At 38.7% G+C, this 21921-nt stretch overlaps 1 protein-coding gene across 3 annotated transcripts in view; it reads right to left on the bottom strand.

The window, feature by feature from the left end:
• TXNL1 (thioredoxin like 1) overlaps positions 1–20456 on the bottom strand; it is a 37401-nt gene extending 16945 nt beyond the window's left edge. For 2 of the 3 annotated variants that reach the window (XM_015122056.3, XM_077974542.1), the window contains exons 1-3: positions 20106–20365; positions 6500–6596; positions 4435–4608 (exon numbers count right to left, since the gene is read on the bottom strand). In XM_015122056.3, coding sequence (XP_014977542.1) covers positions 4435–4608; positions 6500–6596; positions 20106–20203 — 369 coding nt within the window. In that variant the 5' untranslated portion in view covers positions 20204–20365. 3 annotated transcript variants of the gene reach the window in all.
• Positions 20457–21921: the final 1465 nt, after the last annotated feature.

Below are 21921 nucleotides of genomic sequence, written 5' to 3'. Positions count from 1 at the left end.
AAATGCCTTTTCTGCATATTTGGAGATCATGATTTTTCTTCATAGGTCTACTAATGTCACAGATTAAGTAAACTTCCTAATATAAACATCTTTTACATGCTTTAAAAAAACTCAATTTTGTTATTAATTTTTTTTTTTTTTTTTTGAGACACTCTCACTCTGTCGCCCAGGCTGGAATACAGTGGTGCAATCTTGGCTCACTGAAACCTCCACCTCCTGGGTTCAAGTGATTCTCCTGCTTCAGTCTCCTGAGTAGCTGGGATTATAGGTGTGTGCCACCACGTCTGGCTAATTTCTGCATTTTTAGTAGAGCTGGGGTTTCACGTTGGCCAGGCTGGTCTCCAACTCCTGGCCTCAAGTGATCTGCCCACCTTAGCCTCCCAAAGTGCTAGGATTACAGGTGTGAGCCACCACACCCAGCCCATGATGATATTATTGAATTTTGTTTACTAACACTTTATTTAAAAGTTTTACACCAATATTCATAATTGAAACTGGCCTGTGGCTTTCTTTTTTGGTGCATACTTTGTCAAATTATCAGATCAATGTCATAGTTCAGAAATAAATTTAGAAGTTTTCTTTTTACTTAAGATCTGAAGTAGTTACAGTAACATTAGATTACCTGATCTTTATAAGGATTTGGCAACATTTACCTGTAAAGTCATAGAAGTCTTTATGGAAGAAATCTTTACGGCTATTTCTTCTATTTCTCTATGGTGCTGGTCTATTCAGGTGTTCTGCTTCTAGTAGAGTTGATTTTGGTAAAAGTGTATTTTTCTAGAAAAGTATCCATTTCATCTAAACAAGGATTACTTTTCAAGTCTACCAAGTATTATAGATGAGTCACATGTTCACCTCTCTATCTCAAAGGGCTTTCATTACGTTTTTTAAAGAGAAGATACTAATACATACATACATAATTCTGAAAGACTGAAGAAAACTTTGTATGTCAAGTAAATATGAAAATGGTAATAATCATTAGTATAGACCTCTAGTTATACATAAAACAGCCTAAATGCTTTCAAGGCTAAAATGTTACAGTAACTTTATTACTCAGAGTAACGTATAGCCAATTTAAAAGATGGGGAGGGAAGAAAGAAGGGCCACAGAGCAAAGTTTTACTATAGCAGAATTATTCGGAGCATTATGAACATTTGCCTTAAAAGGGCAGTTTTGACAAAATCTTTTAAATGTTTTTGTCTTCCATCCTATCTATATGTCACTTCAATATGCTATCTAGGATTAAGACAACATTACAGTCGGACTTGCAATACCGAAATGATAAAAATACTAAGTGGGTAAATTCTTCTCTATAGTTTTTATTTTTATTTATTGTGGGGCACACAAAACATGTGTGTGTGTGTGTGTGTGTGTGTGTGTGTGTGTGTGTGTGTGTGTGTGTTTAACGAAGTCTCCCTCTGCTGCCCAGGCTGGAGTTGCAGTGGCTCAATCTCGGCTCAATGCAACCTCCGCCTCCTGCGATTCTCCTGCTTCAGCCTCCGAGTTGCTGGGACTACAGCAGTGTGCCACCACACCTGGCTAATTTTTGTGCTTTTGGTAGAGACAGGGTTTCTGATGTTGGCCAGGCTGGTCTTGAACTCCTGACCTCAGGTTATCCGCCCACCTCGGCCTCCCAAAGTGCTGGGATTACAGGTGTGAGCCACTGCATGCCCAGCTCACAAAACATATTTAAAGGGCTGCATTAAAGTATTTTGTTATACAATATACAACACTGTCTGGGACAAACTGGCATTATTACACTGCATATTTGACATAACTGGAAACTGACATATTCTGAAAACTTGCAATGAGAAATAAATGTCGTTACCTTTATAATCAACATGCCAATCATAGGAAAATAATCAGGTAAATCCAGAATATGCAACTGTCTCTAAAACAGATATCCTAGCTGGGCACGGTGGCTCACACATGTAATCCTAGCACTTTGGGAGGCTGAGGCAGGAGGATTACCTGAGGTCAGGAGTTTCAGACCAGCCCGGCCAACATGGTGAAACCCCCCTCTACTAAAAATACAAAAATTAGCGGGCTGTGGTGGCGCGTGCCTGTAATCCCAGCTACTTGGGAGCCTGAGGCAGGAGAACTGCTTCAACCGGATGGCGGTGGCCGGGGCCAAAGGGGCGGTAGAGGTTGCAGATCGTGACGCTTCACTCCAGCCTGGGCAAAAGTGTGAAATTCTATCTCAAAAAATAAATAAATAAATAAATAAAACAGATAGCCTAGACCCATGCTATTCAACATGATACTCATTAGCCATAAGTGGCAATTTAAAATTAAATTAATTAAAATTAGATAAAATTAAAAATTCAGTCCCTCAGTTGCACTAGTCATATAAGAAAATGTTCAATAGACAAGTGCGCCTACTGGCCACCCTGACTAGACTGGCACTGGTTTAGAATTCCAAAACGGGAAACCATGACAAAAAAAGGCAGAGAAAAGTTTCTAGACCAAAGAATATTAATTAGGACAACTTAAATGCAATGCATCATCCTTGATTTGACCCTAAATGGTAGAAAGCAGCCATAAAGAATATTTTGGGGATAATTAAGAAAATTTGAATGTATGATAATTAGAAATACTGTATCAATATTAAATTTCTTGGAGATATAATGGTATCATGGTTATATAAGATTACCAATTTTAAATACTGAATAACACTGTAAGACCTAAATAAATAGTTCAAACCTTTAACGTCTTGATTGACACCTGACAGAAAAAAAGGGACATTTAAAAATAACAGCTTTTCATATTTTATCCATAACATTTGCACAAAAACTGAGTTTTTATTTCTTAAAACTTCATTTTTTTCTGTCTATTTCCTATCTGAGGCCAAAACACTCATACCACAGCTGATGTGTAAAGGAGTAAGCCTGCAGCTAGGCAACAAGACTGTTGTGCTCCTAAGACTTTTTAATGCAAACACCCTTAGTAATAAAGGGAAAAAATACAAAGATATAAACACAATGGTTTACAAGTTAAATGATTTCCAAAACTGTCCAAAAGATGTAACAACCCTGACATAAACGGTATGTTCATACTTCCTAATTGGACATTCCAATTTCAAATTACAGGTCTATTTTAAATAAACAGTAATTGAACTTGCCTAAATTAATGCTGGTATCACATTACTGATGCTTTCTGACACCCCTCCAATCTCCCACTACACACACATATACAAAGAATCTCTCATTTTTATTGGACTATAGCATCTCTTCATTCGGCATGATATAGAGAGGACTTGTAGCTCCATGACACAGATCTGTTTTAATATGCCAGTTATATCTTGTTTAAGATATTAGCTTTGTCTGGGCGCAGTGGCTCATGCCTGTAATCCCAACACTTTGGGAGGCCGAGGCGGATGGATCACCTCAGGTCAAGAGTTCGAGACCAGCCTGGCCAACATGGTGAAACCTTGTCTCTACTAAAAATACAAAAATTAGCCGGGCATGGTGGCGGGTGCCTGTAATCTCAGCTACTGGGGAGGCTGAGGCAGGAGAATGGCTTGAACCCTGGAGGCAGAGGTTGCAGTGAGCCGAGATCGTGCCACTGTACTCCAGCCTGAGTGACTCTGCCTCAAAACAAAATAAAAAAAAAAATTAGCTTTAACTTGAGGTAACTTTTTAAAAAATTCATTCCTTGATATGCCAGTGCAGTAACTTTATAAACAGAGAAATTAAAAACTATATATACCTATTTGTATAAAAAAATCTAATACCACGAAGTGCTGTTTCCAAAGTTTGCTTCCTTCTTGAGTAGCTCTCAAATTAAAAATGCTGCATTCTAACTATTCATACTCTGTAGTTTCCACACACTATCCTTTAGATTCTTAGTCTTTATGTTGCTATTTGGAATAAGTTACTCTTAAAACCTAGAATACCACATGTGATACTGAAGTCAAATTTGATTCTAAAACAAAATCAGTAACTAGACTTTTTTTAAAAAAAGAGTGCCAGAAAAGAGGGCCTACATTTAAAATGTAAAACCACAGGAAGTGAGTGGCAGCAAAAGGAGTTCAATATATAATGGCGATAATTAAAACTTGTAAGTCATTTTACACAACTGTCAAAAAGTGAAAAAAAAATTTCCAATGCATACTTCACTTTTGGAAAAAAAAGTATAAAGCTAGTATTTTTAAATGGCTATTAAAATAGTTCAGAAAGCAGATTAAGAAAATGTGGCAAAGAAAATTAGGAGAAATTTAGGAAAAATGGCTTATGATAGAGGCTTAACACACAGATGTACACATACAGACAAAACTCAACAGTCAGCTAATAAATTTAATTTGAAAGCTCTTATTTAAAAGCATTCTAAACCAATAAAAGATAGAACATGAAAACATAGTTATATTTCATTTTAACCAAATAATGACATGTACAAGATATTATATATTATGATTTCACTTTTCAGTCTACATACATAGCCTTTTGGAATATCTGTGTCTTCACCGCTTCCAGGGTCATTTTCTAAGTGCTGCTTGATTTTTTCTTCTAATCCCACAGCATCTGCTCCTTGATATTGATCAATTCTCACTTTGTTTCGAAAAAACAAAAATGTAGGTGTTGCTGATATATTGTTGGTGGCAGCTGTTCCCTAGAATTGGCAAGTTGGACAGTGTTATGAATTAAATCTTAAACCACTTTGAATATTCATTCTACAACTTTATGGAAGTTAAATATCATAAGTATAAACTAAAAACATGTAAAATACTGCATTTTTGTTATTTAAGGACAAAACAGACCTATCCTAAGAGAGTTCCCGTTTGGGCATAGCTACATCACCTTTACACACACAATAAAGCACATTCCCTACACTTTTATCATTTTTACTGTTAAATACATCATCTAGTAGAAAAATTAGCTTCCAATGCAGAAATTCTGCTTTACTCCAGACAGGTCTTTTATAATTACATTATTTCTCAAAAAGAATAACCAAGAAGGGTACTGATAAAGTCAACACAAACCACTGCTACTAGAAAAAAGTGCATGTCTGAAAACCGGTAGCCAATCTGCCTATGAAAAAGAGGTAATGTATTTTGCACTGCCACCGTCACCCAATTTTCACTCTTAGAGAAATGACTTCGGTCACCCATCGAACACATTCTAACAGCTATCTTTTTAAATTCTGTGCTAGCTTCACAATCGTATAAGACTATAACTACTGAATGGAAATTACCTAATACCCACTGAGCATCCCAGTTTAAACTTTTCATGACAAATATAAAAGAAACAGTAAAGCAAATATGGCACCTTACATATTCAAATATTATGAAAATCATTACTATACTTTTTAAAGAAAAAGAACATAAAGACAACATAGGAATGTCTTCTCAAAGCCTCTAGGTGAAAAAACTATGTCCTTTCAGGAAAGTGCTGCCCAAAACAATGGATATGTAGTGCATGTGAGCTACACATGCAATTTTAAATTTTCTATTAACTATAATAAAAAAGTAAAATAAGTAAAATCAAGTTTAATATTACAGCAAACCTAATACATGCATTTTCAATCTAATAAACATAAAAGACAATGCAGTATTTTACATTTTTAAAATACTAAGTCTTTAAAATCTGATCTGTATTTTATACATTCAGTACATCTCAATGTGAATTTGCCACAGTTAAAGTGCTCAGTCACCACATGTAGCCAGTAGTTACAATACCTGACAGAACAGCTCCAGGAGAAAGCACTTTCATTTCAGAAATAGTGATTAAATCAGGGGCCAAAGATACAGTGCAATTACACGCAACTAAGTGCTGAAACATAAATGTGTATAACGTAGGGTTTTCAACAAATTCCCAAAGTAACTACACACTACGTAATATTCTAAAATTTTTTCCACACTCAGAAATTTAACAAAGATAAAGCTGCAGAGCTATAGAGTTGTTCCTTAGAACTAAAGACTCTATTTTTTAGTGTTGGAAGGAGCCTTCCATTTTTTTTTTCTCCTTAACAATTCCCCACATTTCTGCATATACAAATACAGAACTGTCACATACAACTAAGTAATCAGGGCAATTCACCTACAACACTGTGGCTCAATCAACAGTAATCATCCATTTTAAAAAGTTTCTGCTCAGTGTGTCGATTTGGAGATAAGATTACAAACTGATCAATTCAAACTACAACCAAGAACTCCTTGCCACTGTTATATAATGCCAATGCCTTGGGGGTAGAAGATACAATTCTAGGTTTGCAAAACATAAGGAAATGTACTACACAGAACAGCTGGGTGACCTATTAACAACATCGAATTAATTTTATATCAGAAGGTGATTAATACAAACCTGAAGCAATTAATAATGTGCTACTCTTCTTAACTAACGCAGCCATAATGACATCTGTAATAATGACATCAACATAACATCTTCCTATCTTCAAAGGAATAAGTACTATGTGCATCAAGAGATAAATGAAGAATATTAATGTTGGATTTCAAATTTATTCAAAAGTAAATTAAAAAGAAAAAAAGATTCCTTTCCCTTACCTGACACTGATGTACATCGACTTCCAAGAAAACAGCCTGTGGATATTTATTACTCATTGAACTGAATGCTGGCGCAATCCTCAAACATGGCCCACACCTGTTAGAAAAGGAAAAGGAACACTAAGTAAAATAACACTAAAGATTGTAATTCTAAATCACTTGTCAATTAAACATAAAATAGAACAAACACTGATACTGCTGGCTTTTGACTATCTGGTTTTTTGTTTGTTTTTAGATGGAGTCTCACTCTGTCGCCCAGCCTGAAATGGAATAGGGCGATCTCTGCTCACTGTAACCTCCTCCTCCCAGGTTGATTCTCCTGCCTCAATCTCACTAGTAGCTGGGATTACAGGTGCCCACCACCACGGCCAGCTAATTTTTGTATTTTTAATAGAGACAGGGTTTCACTGGATTGGCCAGGCTGGTCTTGAACTCCTGACCTCAGGTGATCCACCTGCCTCGGCCTCCCAAAGTGATGGGAGGATTACAGGCGTGAGCCACCGCACCTGTTTTTTTTTTTTGGAGACAGGGTCTCATTCCGTAACCCAGGCCAGAGTACAGTGGCATGATTATGGCTCAGTGCAGTCTGTCTCAATCTTTCAAGCTCAAGTAATCCTCCCACCTCAGCCTTCCAGGTAGTTGCAACTACAGGTGCATGCCACCACACACAGCTACCAAGCTAATTTTTTTTTTTCTTTTTTGAGAAGTAGGGTCTCCCTATATTGCCCAGGCTGGTCTCAAACTCCTGGGTTCAAGTGATCCTCCTGCCTTGGGCCTCCCAAATCGCAGACATTACAGGTACAAACCACAACCCTAGGCCTGATTCTCTGGTCTATTTGAGTAAGTTATTTATATATACTTGTATCAATACTATACTGTCTTAATGAGCCTAGATGTTATATTTAGTCTTCATATCTAATAGTGTTAAGTCTTCCAGCTTTGTTCTCACTGAAAGAAATTAAAGAAAACCTAAATAAATGGAGGAATTTACTCTGCTTATGAATTTGCAAACTCAATATTGCCAAGATACCAATTTGATCTTTACAACTGATGTAAGATCTCAGCAGGTTTTTTTGTAGAAATTAACAAATTTCAATTCTAAAAATTATAGAGAAATACCAAGGACAGCCCAAGTTGTTTTGAGATTCTAATCTGAAAAAAAAATTACCTTAAGAACTATCATAAACCTTTATTAAGAGAATACAGTACTTATACAAGAATAAGCAAACTGATCAAATCAGTTTTCTTTTTAAAGAAGAGTCTAGAAACAGACCCATCTCACATACAGTACTCTGATGTCTGAAAAACTTGATGCAGCATTGCAGTGGGAAAAGGATGGTTTTTTCAATAAATACTGCTAGATCAACTATATACTCATACAGGAAAAGCAATGAATTTCAACACACCATACACAAAAACGAATTCCAGATGGGTTGTAGATCTAAATGTAAAAGGTGAAACAATGAGGGTTTTAGGAAAAAATACAGGAAAATACTTTCAAAACCTCAAACTAAGCAATGATTTCTTATACAGAAGTACTTTAAAAAAAAAAAAAGGATTGACAGATTGGACTATATTTGATAAACTGGAAGATTAAAACCTTTTATTCATCAAAAAATGCCTTTAAGAGACTAGGAAAAAGTATTTGCAAAACATATCAAACAAAGGACTTACACTTCTAATATGTGAAGAACTCCTACAAAACAAGGACAAGACGGAACCCCAAAAGAAAAAGAATGAACTCTTGAATAGGTACTTGACAAATGAGATTATCCAAACAGTCAATAAATAAAGTCAAAAACTTTCTATAAATCAGGAAAGATGTTCTACTTCATTAGTCACCAGGGATACCCAGGAAATGCAGATTAAAACCAACTCCACAAAAATAGCTACAACAAGAATGAAGTATTGTCAAGAGTGCAGAGCAACTAAACTTTTATATACTGCGACAGTGCAAGGTGGTATTAACCATTTTGGAGGGAAAAAAACAACCTGCTAGAAATACACTAACCCATCAACATTCCTGGGGAATGCATCTAAGAGACATGTTTACCTTAGAGCATTTGAAAAAGTATTATTAGTAACAGTTCCAAGAGTCAAAAATTAGAAACAATGAAATTCTTATCAACAAAAGAATGGGTAAGCTAATTATAGTTATACAATGAAATACTACACAGTAATGAAAATAACTGGTGTAAAACCTCTTGCAAAAACATGGATGAACCTCACAAATAACGTGGAGGAAAGAAAGCAACTACTAGCATATACTATATGACTATTTATATATAGTTCAAATACAGGCAAAACCAATCAATTGTATCAGAAATCAGGACAATGGTTACCTTAGTGAGTTACTGATAGAATAAGACTTCTGGAGGTTAGCAATGTTTTGTTTGTCTGGAAGCTGATTAAATAGGTGTGTTCAGTTCGTGAAAATTAATTGAACTATACATTTCTAATTGTGTGCCATGTATGTCTCAATAAAAGTTTGTAGAAATAAGAAAAATGTTGGATTTTTCATAGAGAAATGTAAGAAAAAGCAAATTCTAAAGCACAAAAATAAAAACAAATGTTAAAACTCAAGTTGTGATCAATTCCACATTCTTAACATTTCAATCAGCATTTCACCTTGTGTTATCCTGAAGCCATACACCAAAAATCTAAGAAAATAATATTTACAGTGAACTAAAATTAGTCTTAAACTTTATAGATGGGAATATAAATCACTACACCATGTTTCAAAGGCCACTGATTGGGTCATATCTATTTTAAATGAACACAAGCCAAGACCCAATAATCTCCCTTCTAAAAGTCTATTCCATTTTAACAACACTTACTCTATTTCACAATAACATGTAGTATAAGGAAGTTCAATGTAACATGCTTGTAATAGTGAAAGCTTAGAAAACAATTTAAACGGCAATCAATGGAAAACTAGTTTAATAAGTTATGACAGGGGCCAGCTCACAACTATAATCCCAGCACTTTGGGAAGCCAAGATGGGCGGATCACTTGAGTCCAGCAGTTAGAGATCAGCCTGGCCAACGTGGTGCAACCCCATCTCTACTAAAAATACAAAAATAAGCGAGGCATGGTGGCACATGCCTGTAATTCCAGCTACTCAGAAGGCTGAGGCAGGATAATCACTTGCACCTGGGGAAGTGGAGGTTGCAGTGAGCCAAGATCACACCACTGCACCCCAGCCTGATACTTTGTAGTGTTTGGGGGGCAAGAAATTCTCATTATAAAACATTCTCTAGGATCACATTTCAAACCTATTTATATATGTAAATGCATATTAAAAAGACAGAGACAGGCACAATGAACAGTTAGTATCCATAATTCTGCATCCTTTGCTTTTCTGTGATGAACAGGCATTTTCATTTTAAAATATTAAATGAGTTGAGAATAAAGAATTTAGTTGTAACTGCATTTACACAGGCATCACAAATTACAGAGGTATCCATGCTATAGTACAATATATCCATTCATGAAAACCACCCTCCTGCAAAAACACACACCAAAAAGAGAATTTATGGGAAAAATAAGTTTGTGGCAAACTACTTGAAACCCATGCAATTTTGTAACAAGATCACTAAGAAAGACAGTAACTAGACTGGGCGCGATGATGGCTCATGCCTGTAATCTCAGCACTTTGGGAGGCCAAGGCAGGTGGATCACTTTGGGTTGGGAGTTCAAGACCAGCCTGGCCAACATGGTGAAACCCCGTCTCGACTAAAACTACAAAAATTAGCCGGGTGTGGTAGCAGGCACCTGTAGTCCCAGCTATTCGGGAGGCTGAGGCAGGAGAATCACTTGAACCCGGAAGGTTGTAGTTGAGCCAAGGTCACCAAGATCGTGCACGCCAGCCTGGGCAACAGAGAGAGACTCCATCTCGGGAGAAAAAAAAAAAAAAAGACAGTAACTAGGATTCAGGAAAAAGATGGACATCCCAGCATGTGGCTCAGAGCTGGAAGCTACCCTGGGGAATATTTGAAATGAACAAAATCAACTGGAAATGATGCTTACAGGTGTTGTGACAAATCAGACTGAAGTGGAGCTCTGGGCCAGTGGGGCTGCCATTAAGGAAAGAACAAGAGAAAATGAAACACTGAAAATAAACCCTTCTGGGGAACAAGCGCTAGGTGTAGGCACTCTTATTTAACTTCATTAAGTTTCTTAAAATAAACAAGGGAATTTGCCTGTGTGGCTGACAGCTTTCTGCTTCCAGATGAAGGTTTTATTTCTATGTCTATTTTTCACTACCTAGGAATAAATCACATAGGAACCAATACAACTTCCATATTACACTGACATCTCTCTATTCATCAATTATCGATGAGTTAACTGGTGTTACAGACATACATCTTGCAGTTGAACAGACTATTAAAGTTATGGTTACTGTGCAAAAAACTGTTTCAAGACTTTTTCTAGATTCTTTAATTTTAGTTAGCCATCATAGGCTGGAACTTTAGTCAAAAATCAAAATACATCAGCAGAAAAGCATAAATATATACAAAGGCACAAATACAGCAGCAGAATTTCACAAAACAATCATTCAAATAAATCGATCATTTTCTTTTGTCTTTTTTTTTGTTTGTTTTAAGGGTTTCACTCTGTCACCCAGGTTGAGTGCAGTGGCATAACCACGGCTCACTGCAGCCTCAATCCCTCAGGCTCAAGTGATCCTTCCACCTCAGCCTCCCAAGCAGCTGAGACTACACGCATGTGCCACCATACCCTGCTAATTTTTGATGTTTTGTAGACACAAGGTCTGTCTATGTTGCCCAGGCTGATCTTGAACTCCTAGACTCAAGTGATTCTCCCACCTCAGCACCCCAAAGTACTGGGATTACAAGCGTGAGCCACTGTGCCCAGCCAATTGATCATTTTACCTAAGATGTCTGTCTCCTCAACATGAGCAGTTGAGAGTAAACATTAGCTGAGATCATGAACAAGTCACCTGATTTCTCTGTATAAGATAAAAGGACTCTCCAAGAACTTTTCCCAGCTCTAAAATATTATGCACCCAGTATGCCTGAATTTCAGAATTACACCTTTTTCTCTTGCACACACCTTAATCTGACTAGCAGCCCTCTGCACAATCTACGATTTCTTATTTCGTTGCAAAAGGTTCAAGAGATCACCTAGTCCAGACGTTTAAAATGAAGAAAAAAAAAGTTATTTTTCTACTCTAAACTTTCTCTTTGAAAACTTATCTGCTTAATCCAATATATAAAATGTATATGTTAGAAGGATTCTGAGTTATGCTGTTTGAGAAAAAGAATACAGTAAGCTGCTTTCTACAATGTATAAAGAAATAAACCTAGCCAGGCGCAGTGGCTCATGCCTGTAATCCCAGCATTGTGGGGAGACCAAGGCTGTTGGATCACCTGAGGTCAGGAGTTCAAGACCAGCCTGACCAACATGGTGAAACCCCATCTCTACTAAAAATACAAAATTAGCTGGGCCTAGTAACGCATGCCTGTAATCTCAGCCACTTGGGAGGCTGAGGCAGGAGAATCATTTGAACCTGGGAGGCAGAGGTTACAGTGAGACGAGACTGAGCCACTGAACTCTAGCCTAGGCAATAAGAGTGAAACTCTGTCTCAAAAAAAAAAAAAAAGAAAAAAGAAACCCACAGAACTAAAACTTTAAAACAGACATAACCTAATATAATTAACCAATAAGTAAGAACTGAAGATCAGAAGATGACCTGCCCAACACCAAACATACTAGCTGGCGGCAGGGCCATCACTAAAATTGTATTTAGGCAATTCCTAAATACAATCCAAGACCAGCTTTCTTTGAAAGAACATTAGCTTCTTTTAAATACACTTTTTTCTACAGTCATAATATAATATAAATTCCATTTCATGAACCAGATGTCCTTCCCTATTTGCTACAGTAGCCAGTGTCTTATCTTGAGCAACAACTTGTGTCAACACACACAACTGGTAAGTGGATAATAAAAATATGCTTTCTAAAGCCACAGTTAAAGGTTTTCTTTTTTCCTTTTTCTTTTTTCCTGCAGGGTAAAACTTTAAGCAATTTATACATGTGCTATATTTACTAATGGGCAGGCTTAATCACAACTGGTATTATTAATTACATAAAACAGCTAGCATTCATTGGGCAGTTACTATATGTTATGCATTCACAAACTCATGTCACCTCATTTAAGCTTTATGACTCCCAAGAACAACAAATTACGAAGCTAGAATTAGATCCCAGAACCCAACTCTTAACTGCTATGCTAAAAAGTCCAAAACAGTGTCCTAAACAGTGCCTTTCGTTGTTACTTCCAAATCAATTGCCAAGATTAAACTCTTGAAAGGTAGCCAAACTACGTAACTGTATGATTCTATTTCTGTAAAGTTCAAATACGGGCAAAACTGATCTGTAGTGTTAGAATTCAAGAATAGTAGGAAAGAAGCCTGGGACGGTGCGGGGAGTCTGGGGTGCTGGTAATGATCTATTTCTTGCATGTTTTTGTATACTTGCACTTTAATAAAAAGTTAACATTTTAAAGCAACTCTGTTCTCCACGGCTTTGATATGCCCTCGTCTTACAGCTACTTACTTCACTTGCTAACGTTTTCTGCCTGGTTCCTACAGACTACTGGACCTGCTAACTCTGCACTTCAATAAACTACCTTCGGTCATCAGTAATTCTGTGGTATGTAATTAACATATGTTTAATATATATTTAATTATTTGGTCAAGCTATCGTAACTATTAGAATTCAACATCCTAACATACACTGACATCCTTCTTAGATTGTAACAAACCCTAACCAACTACAAAGGCAGATCTGCTTTAAGAAAATTCAATGTATCTCCAGCCTGGGCAACGTGACAAAACCTCATCTCTACAAAAAATTTAAAAATTAGCCAGGCACAGTGGTGCATGTCTGTAGTTCCGGCTACTGCTGCGGCTGAGTTGGGAGGACTGCTTGAGCCCAGGAGGTCGAGGCTGCAAGTGAGCCATGATCATATCACTGCAGCAACAGAGAAAGACTCTGTCTCAAAAAAAAAAAAAAATGCAGTGCATGGTAAACATTATCTACAAAACTGATATATTCATCAATTCAAGATAAAAATCACTGGCTGGGCGTGGTGGCTCACGCCTGTAATACTAGCACTTTTTAAAAATGTGCTAGTATTATATTATTATTATTATTATACTTTAAGTTATTTAATTATAATTATTATTATTATACTTTAAGTTTGAGGGTACATGTGCATAACATGCAGGTTTGTTACATATGTATACTTGTGCCATGTTGGTGTGCTGCACCCATCAACTCGTCAGCACCCATCAACTCGTCATTTACATCAGGTATAACTCCCAATGCAATCCCTCCCCCCTCCCCCATCCCCATGATAGGCCCCGGTGTGTGATGTTCCCCTTCCCGAGTCCAAGTGATCTCATTGTTCAGTTCCCACCTATGAGTGAGAACATGTGGTTTTCTGTTCTTGCGATAGTTTGCTGAGAATGATGGTTTCCAGCTGCATCCATGTCCCTACAAAGGACACAAACTCATCCTTTTTTATGGCTGCATAGTATTCCATGGTGTATATGTGTCACATTTTCTTAATCCAGTCTGTCACTGATGGACATTTGGGTTGATTCCAAGTCTTTGCTATTGTGAATAGTGCCGCAATAAACATACGTGTGCATGTGTCTTTATAGCAGCATGATTTATAATCCTTTGGGTATATACCCAGTAATGGGATGGCTGGGTCATATGGTACTTAAGTCAAAAGAGCAAAGCTGGAGGCATCACGCTACCTGACTTCAAACTATACTACAAGGCTACAGTAACCAAAACAGCATGGTACTGGTACCAAAACAGAGATATAGACCAATGGAACAGAACAGAGTCCTCAGAAATAATACCACACATCTACAATTATCTGATCTTTGATAAACCTGAGAAAAACAAGAAATGGGGAAACGATTCCCTATTTAATAAATGGTGCTGGGAAAATTGGCTAGCCATAAGTAGAAAGCTGAAACTGGATCCTTTCCTTACTCCTTATACAAAAATTAATTCAAGATGGATTAGAGACTTAAATGTTAGACCTAATACCATAAAAACCCTAGAAGAAAACCTAGGTAATACCATTCAGGACATAGGCATGGGCAAAGACTTCATGTCTAAAACACCAAAAGCAACGGCAACAAAAGCCAACATTGACAAATGGGATCTCATTAAACTAAAGAGCTTCTGTACAGCAAAAGAAACTACCATCAGAGTGAACAGGCAACCTACAGAATGGGAGAAAATTTTTGCAATCTACTCATCTGACGAAGGGCTAATATCCAGAACCTACAAAGAACTCAAACAAATTTACAAGAAAAGAACAAACAACCCCATCAAAAAGTGAGCAAAGGATATGAACAGACATTTCTCAAAAGAAGACATTCATACAGCCAACAGACACATGAAAAAATGCTCATCACCACTGGCCATCAGAGAAATGCAAATCAAAACCACAATGAGATACCATCTCACGCCAGTTAGAATGGCGATCATTAAAAAGTCAGGAAACAACAGGTGCTGGAGAGGATGTGGAGAAATAGGAACACTTTTACACTGTTGGTGAGATTGTAAACTAGTTCAACCATTATGGAAAACAGTATGGCGATTCCTCAAGGATCCAGAACTAGAAGTACCATATAATCCTAGCACTTTGAGAGGTCGAGGCGGGCAGATCACGAGGTCAGGAGTTTGAGACCAGCCTGACCAACATGGTGAAACCCTATCTCTACTAAAAAGACAAAAATTAGCCGGGTGTGGTGGTGCGCACCTGTAATCCCAGCTCCTCAGGAGGCGGAGGCAGAAGAATTGCTTTAACCTGGGAGGTGGAGGTTGCAGTGAGCTGAGATCATGCCACTGCACTCCAGCCTGGACGACAGAGCAAGACTCCATCTCAAAAAAACACAAAAAAACAAAAAAACATTCACACTGTTTAATGGGGTGGGGGTGGGGAGACTGGGAAGACAGATGACACAATGTATATTCTTTCAACTGTTTAGTAACAACAAAACTGGTACTACTTATAACCACTAAAATGTATCTGGGCATAAGTAACAATTTGGAGACACCTGTTTAAAAATGTTACCAAAAAGAGTATCAGAGAGTGAACTGAATTGCAGGCAGAGGTGTAAATTATTCAAGGAAAGGCATATCAAAAATTGTCAGGCTCTGTGCGGATACACAGAGATGAACGTGCATTTCTTTTCTCCTTAGGCTGGAAAGATCAAGAACAGCACTTTATAATTCAAACAATGCATTTATTAATGGGACCTCAAACAAGTTATTTAACTTCTCTGTGACTCAATGTCCTCAACTGTAAAACAGGGACAGTTGTTAGGGTTATTCTGAGGAACAAATGAGTCAATATAAGAGCTTAAACAAGTTCCTTACACAGACTAAGGAATACGTAAGCATTGACTGTTTTAATCCTTAAAAAATACTCTGGGAAAAGGGTGCTAACCATTCAATGAGGAAAAGACAGTGTTTTTGATAAACGGTGTTGGAAAAATTGGATATCCATATGCCAAAAAATGAACTGGACCCTAACTTTATGACATATACCAAAATTAACTCAAAATGGATCAAGGACCTAAACTTAAGAGCTGAAACTATAAAACTCTTAGATGAAAAGACAGGGAGACAGCTTCATGACTTTGAATCTTGCAATGATTTCTTGAATATGACACCAAAAGCACAGGCAACAAAAGTATAGATAAATTGTACTTCATCAAAATTTAAAACTCATGCATCAAAGGATACCATCAAGAAAAAGAAAACCCACAGAATGTGACAAAGTATTTGCAAATTAAATATTAACATCCAGAATATAAAAGAACTCCTGCAACTCAACCCAGAAACAAACCACTCAATTCAAAAATGAGCACAGAAGGCCTGGTGCAGTGACTCACACCTGTAACACCAGCACTTTGGGACGCTGAAGTGGGAGGGTCGCTTGGAGCCAGGATTAAGACCAGCCTGGGCAACAAAGTGAGACCTAGTCTCTAAAACAAAAAATAAACTAGCGGGCATGGTGGCATATGTCTGTAGTCCCATTTACTTGAGAGGCTGATGCGGGAGGATTGCTCAAGGCCAGGAATTCAATGCTGCAGTGAGTCATCATCTCAAAACTGCACTCCAGTCTGGGCAACAGAGCAAGACCCTGTCTCTAACAAATGAGAAAAAAGAAAAGCAAGCAGGCAAGCAAGCAGAGATCCATGTATAGTAATGTCCCATAGCAGCATTATCCACAACAGCCAAAGGAAGACACAACTGGAATGTCCACCAAAAAATGAATGGGTAAACAAAATTTGCCATATACATAAATGGATTATGTCATGCAGTTATAAAGAAGAATGAAATTCTGAGACATACTAAGACATGGATGAACCCTGAAAACACTATGCTACGTGAAGTCAAAAAACAAAAGGACAAATGTTATGATTTCATTTATATTAGGTGCCCCAAATCGACAAATTCATAGAGACAGAAAGCAGAACAGAAGTTACCAAGGAGGTACATAGGGAGAGGCAAATTACTGCTTAATGGGTACAGTTTTGTCCCTTTGGAGAAGTAAGGATGGGGAGTTATCCTTTAATGGACGTAGAATTTCTGTCTAAAGTTCTAGGAAATAGTGGTGATGGTGGCACAACATTGTGAATGTATAGTCAAGTCTGGGTATCCAGGGGATTAGTTTCAGGACCTCCAGCAAGACACTAAATCACAGATGCTCAATGGCCTGATAGAAAATGGCATAGTATCTGCACATAACCTACGTCCATTCTTCCATATACTTTAAATCATCTCCAGGTTACTTATAATACCTAATGTAAATGCTATGTAAATAGTTTTTATACTGTATTTAGAAAATAATGACAAGAGGCCGGGTGCGGTGGCTCAAGCCTATAATCCCAGCACTTTGGGAGGCCGAGACGGGCGGATCACGAGGTCAGGAGTTCGAGACCATCCTGGCTAACACGGTGAAACCCCGTCTCTACTAAAAAATACAAAAAACTAGCCGGGCGAGGTGGCGGGCGCCTGTAGTCCCGGCTACTCGGGAGGCTGAGGCAGGAGAATGGCGTAAAAACCCGGGAGGCAGAGCTTGCAGTGAGCTGAGATCCGGCCACTGCACTCCAGCCTAGGCGACACAGCGAGACTCCGTCTCAAAAAAAAAAAAAAAAAAAAAAAAAAAAAGAAAATAATGACAAGAAAAACAGTATGTACAAGATCAGCACAAATGTAATTTTTTTCCCTAGTATTTTCTATCCCCATTTGGTTCGATCCATGGACAGAGGGCTGATTGTCCTTAATGCCAATGAGTTATACTCTTACAAATGGCTAAATGGTCAATTTTATGTTATATATATTTTATCATAAGGCACTAAAGATTCTTACGCAGGAAAACAATCTATGTATCATTTTAGTAAAATTTAGACTGAGAGTGGATAAAGCATAGAAGTTAAAAAAAGAAAAAAGGTTTAAAAGAGGGCTGGAAAGGAAATGAAATAGATGCTGGAGAAACTATGCCCTCAGTCTAAACTGGGACGTATTAACTTTGACCTAAGAGGTTTCATACAAGATTTTACTGAATACAGTTCTTTCTAATACTGATCCCTCATATACATAAATCTGGGGTCCTATTGACAATGAATTTAGACAGGATGTATTAATGGCCAATAAGTTCGAGGAATATTAAAGGTAAATACAATACTCTTACCAGATTTGTAAACGTAATATAAATACGCTTTTGAACTTACTCCAATTCAAACATTAATTTTCCCTCAGTTTTTACAAAGAAAAATAATTTTAATTCCACTAAAATACCTTTTCAAAAGTAATAGATCTTTACCAATCAATTTTTGCAGTTATGCTTATGCTTAAATGACACCACATTGATAGGAAAAACCTTCCTTCGCAGCAATGTTTCCCCACTTTTCACACTTCAATCAATCTTTATTATTCTATTATCTCTCCCACTGCTATAGTAAGTGGGAAAAACAATATATCACTGAGGAATAAAAGTATAAAAGCTTCGACTGGTCAGAATTAGAAAAGTGAACTAAAAGTGAGGTGAGGTTCCTTATTGAAATCATATCTTCCTTTTTCCACTGTGGCCTAGATACTTAATGTACTACAGGTATTCCCCTATTATTAAGAATACAGACGTTACAAAATTGCTAAAAATGAGAAGACACATTTATAGAATTCTAACATTCCTTTTAGGTATTTTAATATATATGACATCACTTATCCTTTTAAATTTATTAAAAGCAAAATTCCGTATATCATATGGGTACTCTAGTCCACCATATGAAATGTAAGGTACTATCCTTTTTCAATTCAGTGTAAGAGACTGGTCCAAAAACAAGTCTTGTTTTCATATGTATCTGCATCCATTCCCTAAAACGATGTAATCCTAACGTCACCATTTACATACTCAACATTTAGTAAACCATGTACAAGAAACTTTTGTATTTTTGCTCTGAAATTCAAAATGGAATTTTGTGCTTATATAGTTATTTGGACAGGAAAGTGTGTTACATAAACAGTGATACCAGTAGTAGACTGCTCCAAGTTAGATGTATAAATAACGCCAAGGCGTCAAGGAAAATAAAGCGGAGACCTCTAATACTTCTAACTAAATACTATCAACATGCACAAGGAGAGATCTGTGAAACACACACACACACGCTGAAATCTTGGTTCTCAACGCTGAGTTCCAACACGTCATTCTTACATAGGAACGTTATTACACACACATCCACTATAAAAGGTCCACCTGTTCTGCGACCTATAATTTTGTCAATATTTACCAAAGACAGTTAACATTTTTCAAGATCTCTGTCCTCTTAGTGAAAAAACACAGCCTGGTCAAACTAAGACACCTGGCCAACTGGCCACCTGAAATATATTACACATGTACTATCATGTGTGACCAGTTGCAATCGCATACTTAGGGAAGCCTAAGCTACAGCTTAGTGGCCGAACGAGGAAGAAAAAATTTTAACTAATTTAAAAAGCACCCTAACCCAACGTTAACTTAGTTCAAAATGCATTAGCAGAAATTTAGGACTAAGAGCTACGCATATTAGTTGGATCGCCCCATCTGAATCTTCAAAGGCTTTAGAGATGTAGGTGGTGAAGAGAAGCAAAGTGTTCGGTAAATTAAGCTTTTGGAGCTCTGGAGATGCAAATGACAGCTGGCTCCGCAGAAAGAAGGAGTCAGGCTCAGGCAAGGGTGGCTGCGGAGACTCCCACAGGCTGAAAGGAATAGGGGCGGGCCACCCCAAGTGCAGAGTTTGTAAGAGGATTGAAAAGGAGCAGGTGAGGAATCTACTGAGCTGCAGAAGCCGGGCGGTCAGGCCTCCGAGCCTGTCTAGGACACCCTGTGCATAAATGGGGGTTCACACGCGAGAAATGAGGCCTAATTCCGGCAGCTCCTGGGGCTGCGGCCACTGCCGGACATTCCGGGGCAGCAGACGGCTAGGAAACCAGGACCAACAAAGAGTGAAAGGAAAGCAAGAAAGGACAGACGGGGACCCACAGGGCTCGGGCCTGGCCTCACCCTCTCATGGTGAACTTGACCACGGCGAGTCTGGAGCCCGCGCCGCTCAGCTCTGGCTGGAAATCCGGGTCGCTCCCGACGGGCTTCACCCCCACCATCCTCACAGAGAGCCCGGCAGGGTGGCCGCGACGCCACTGGCTTCAAAACTGAAGGAGAAGACGATCTGGGAGAGGAAGCAGAGACGCTCAGGAAGGCCGAGGCCTGGACAGAAGAGGCGGCGACCGCGGCGTCTTCTCCCGGGACTCTCAGTGCCGAGTCACGCCAGTGAGCGGAGCGGCCCAGGGGGCGGGGAGGGATGGGGGAGGGGAGAGGAGAAGGAAGGAAAGCCTTGCGGCACCCAGCAGCCACCGCGCGGTAGGGCCGCCGGCGTGACGCCATTTCCGCGCCGTCCGCTTTGGCCTTCACCGCCCAATCCCAAAACGCGAAGCGTAGTCCCACCCTCCACTGAGTAGCCGCGCGCTACCTTGAGCGGCGCAGGCGCAGAGGCAGACGTGTAGAGGTCAGGTGCGCAGGCGCAGACTGAGACTTAAAACTTCGCATAGTCCTCCGCGTGTCCCAGATCTGAGACTTTCACCGAGGAGGTGTCTGAGTTGTAACAGTGGAGAGGAAACTCGTTTTACTCCGGGGTTCTTAGCTGCTGTCCAAGGCACCCACTGGAAGTACTTTGAAGATACTGCTGTATTGTATTCGGGGCAGGTCTACACAGAAGACAAAATAAGGTTTAGGAATATTTATTAACAGACTTCATTACATATGGGGCGCTTTCTGTGCAATCATTCAGAAAGTATCGTGCACCTGTCTTTAGGTTTTGACCAAAAAGATGAAGACACTACTCCTCCTTTAGGAAGTTCACGGTCTAGTGACTGACGCTAACAATAATTTGAATAGGAAGCGGAGGAGACTAACGAGATGGAAGGGTGGGGCAGCGTAAACTTACTAGGAATCTGACTCCTGGATTGAATCTTGAAAGAGAAGCAAGGGTTAGATGGATGGTGAGAGATAATATTCCAGGCAAGGGGACCACCAGGTGCAAATTCTTGGGTTGAGAGGGTGAATAAGAAGAATAGCTAATATTTACCACATGATGTACCAGGCAAGAGATAAGCTCTTTATACGTGTACTAGCTCATTTAATCCCTGTGAAGTAGGTTCTGTGATTTCAAGTCAAGGCAGGCTAACGCCAGTGTTCTCTTTTAAATATTAGGCTAGGTGGCAAATTATTTGTCTTTGGATTTAGCTGGGGAGATGAAATTGGAGGGAAGGCCGAGGTCAGATAATGACTAGCTAAGGAATTTGGATTTTGACGGGATGAGAATGGCAAAAAAATTTGAGGGCAATTTTGCGATTACCAGTGTCGTGAAACTCCCGTCTCTACCAAAAATACAAAAAATTAGCCGGGCGTTGTGGCGCGCACCTGTGGTCCCAGCTACTCGGAAGGCTGAGGTAGGAGAATTCCTTGAGCTGGGGAGGTCAAGGCTGCAGGGAATCATGATTGAGCCACCGCACTCCAGCCTGGGCGACAGAGCCAGACCCTATCTCAGAAAAAAAAAGAAAAAAGAAGAAAAATATGTCTTTAGAAAAGCCCTCAGGTAGCAGCAAGGAGGATGGAAGGCAGTGAGATCCATTTAGGAGGATACTGTGGTGATCCAGGAACTAAATTATGAAAGTATCTGCAGTAGAAATGAAGAGGAAAGGACATGTTTGAGAAACAATTCTTGGGCCAATTTAGTGAGATGACAGAGGAGTTTAAGAAACTCAAACATTTCAATCGTGTAGCTTTTTAAAAATGAGTTAAAATGCCTGTAGGACATCCAAGT

This window comes from Macaca mulatta, chromosome 18, assembly GCF_049350105.2.
Source record: "Macaca mulatta isolate MMU2019108-1 chromosome 18, T2T-MMU8v2.0, whole genome shotgun sequence".
In the NCBI taxonomy this organism is placed as follows: Eukaryota; Metazoa; Chordata; class Mammalia; order Primates; family Cercopithecidae; genus Macaca; species Macaca mulatta.
This window is presented reverse-complemented; position numbering and strand designations above follow the sequence as displayed.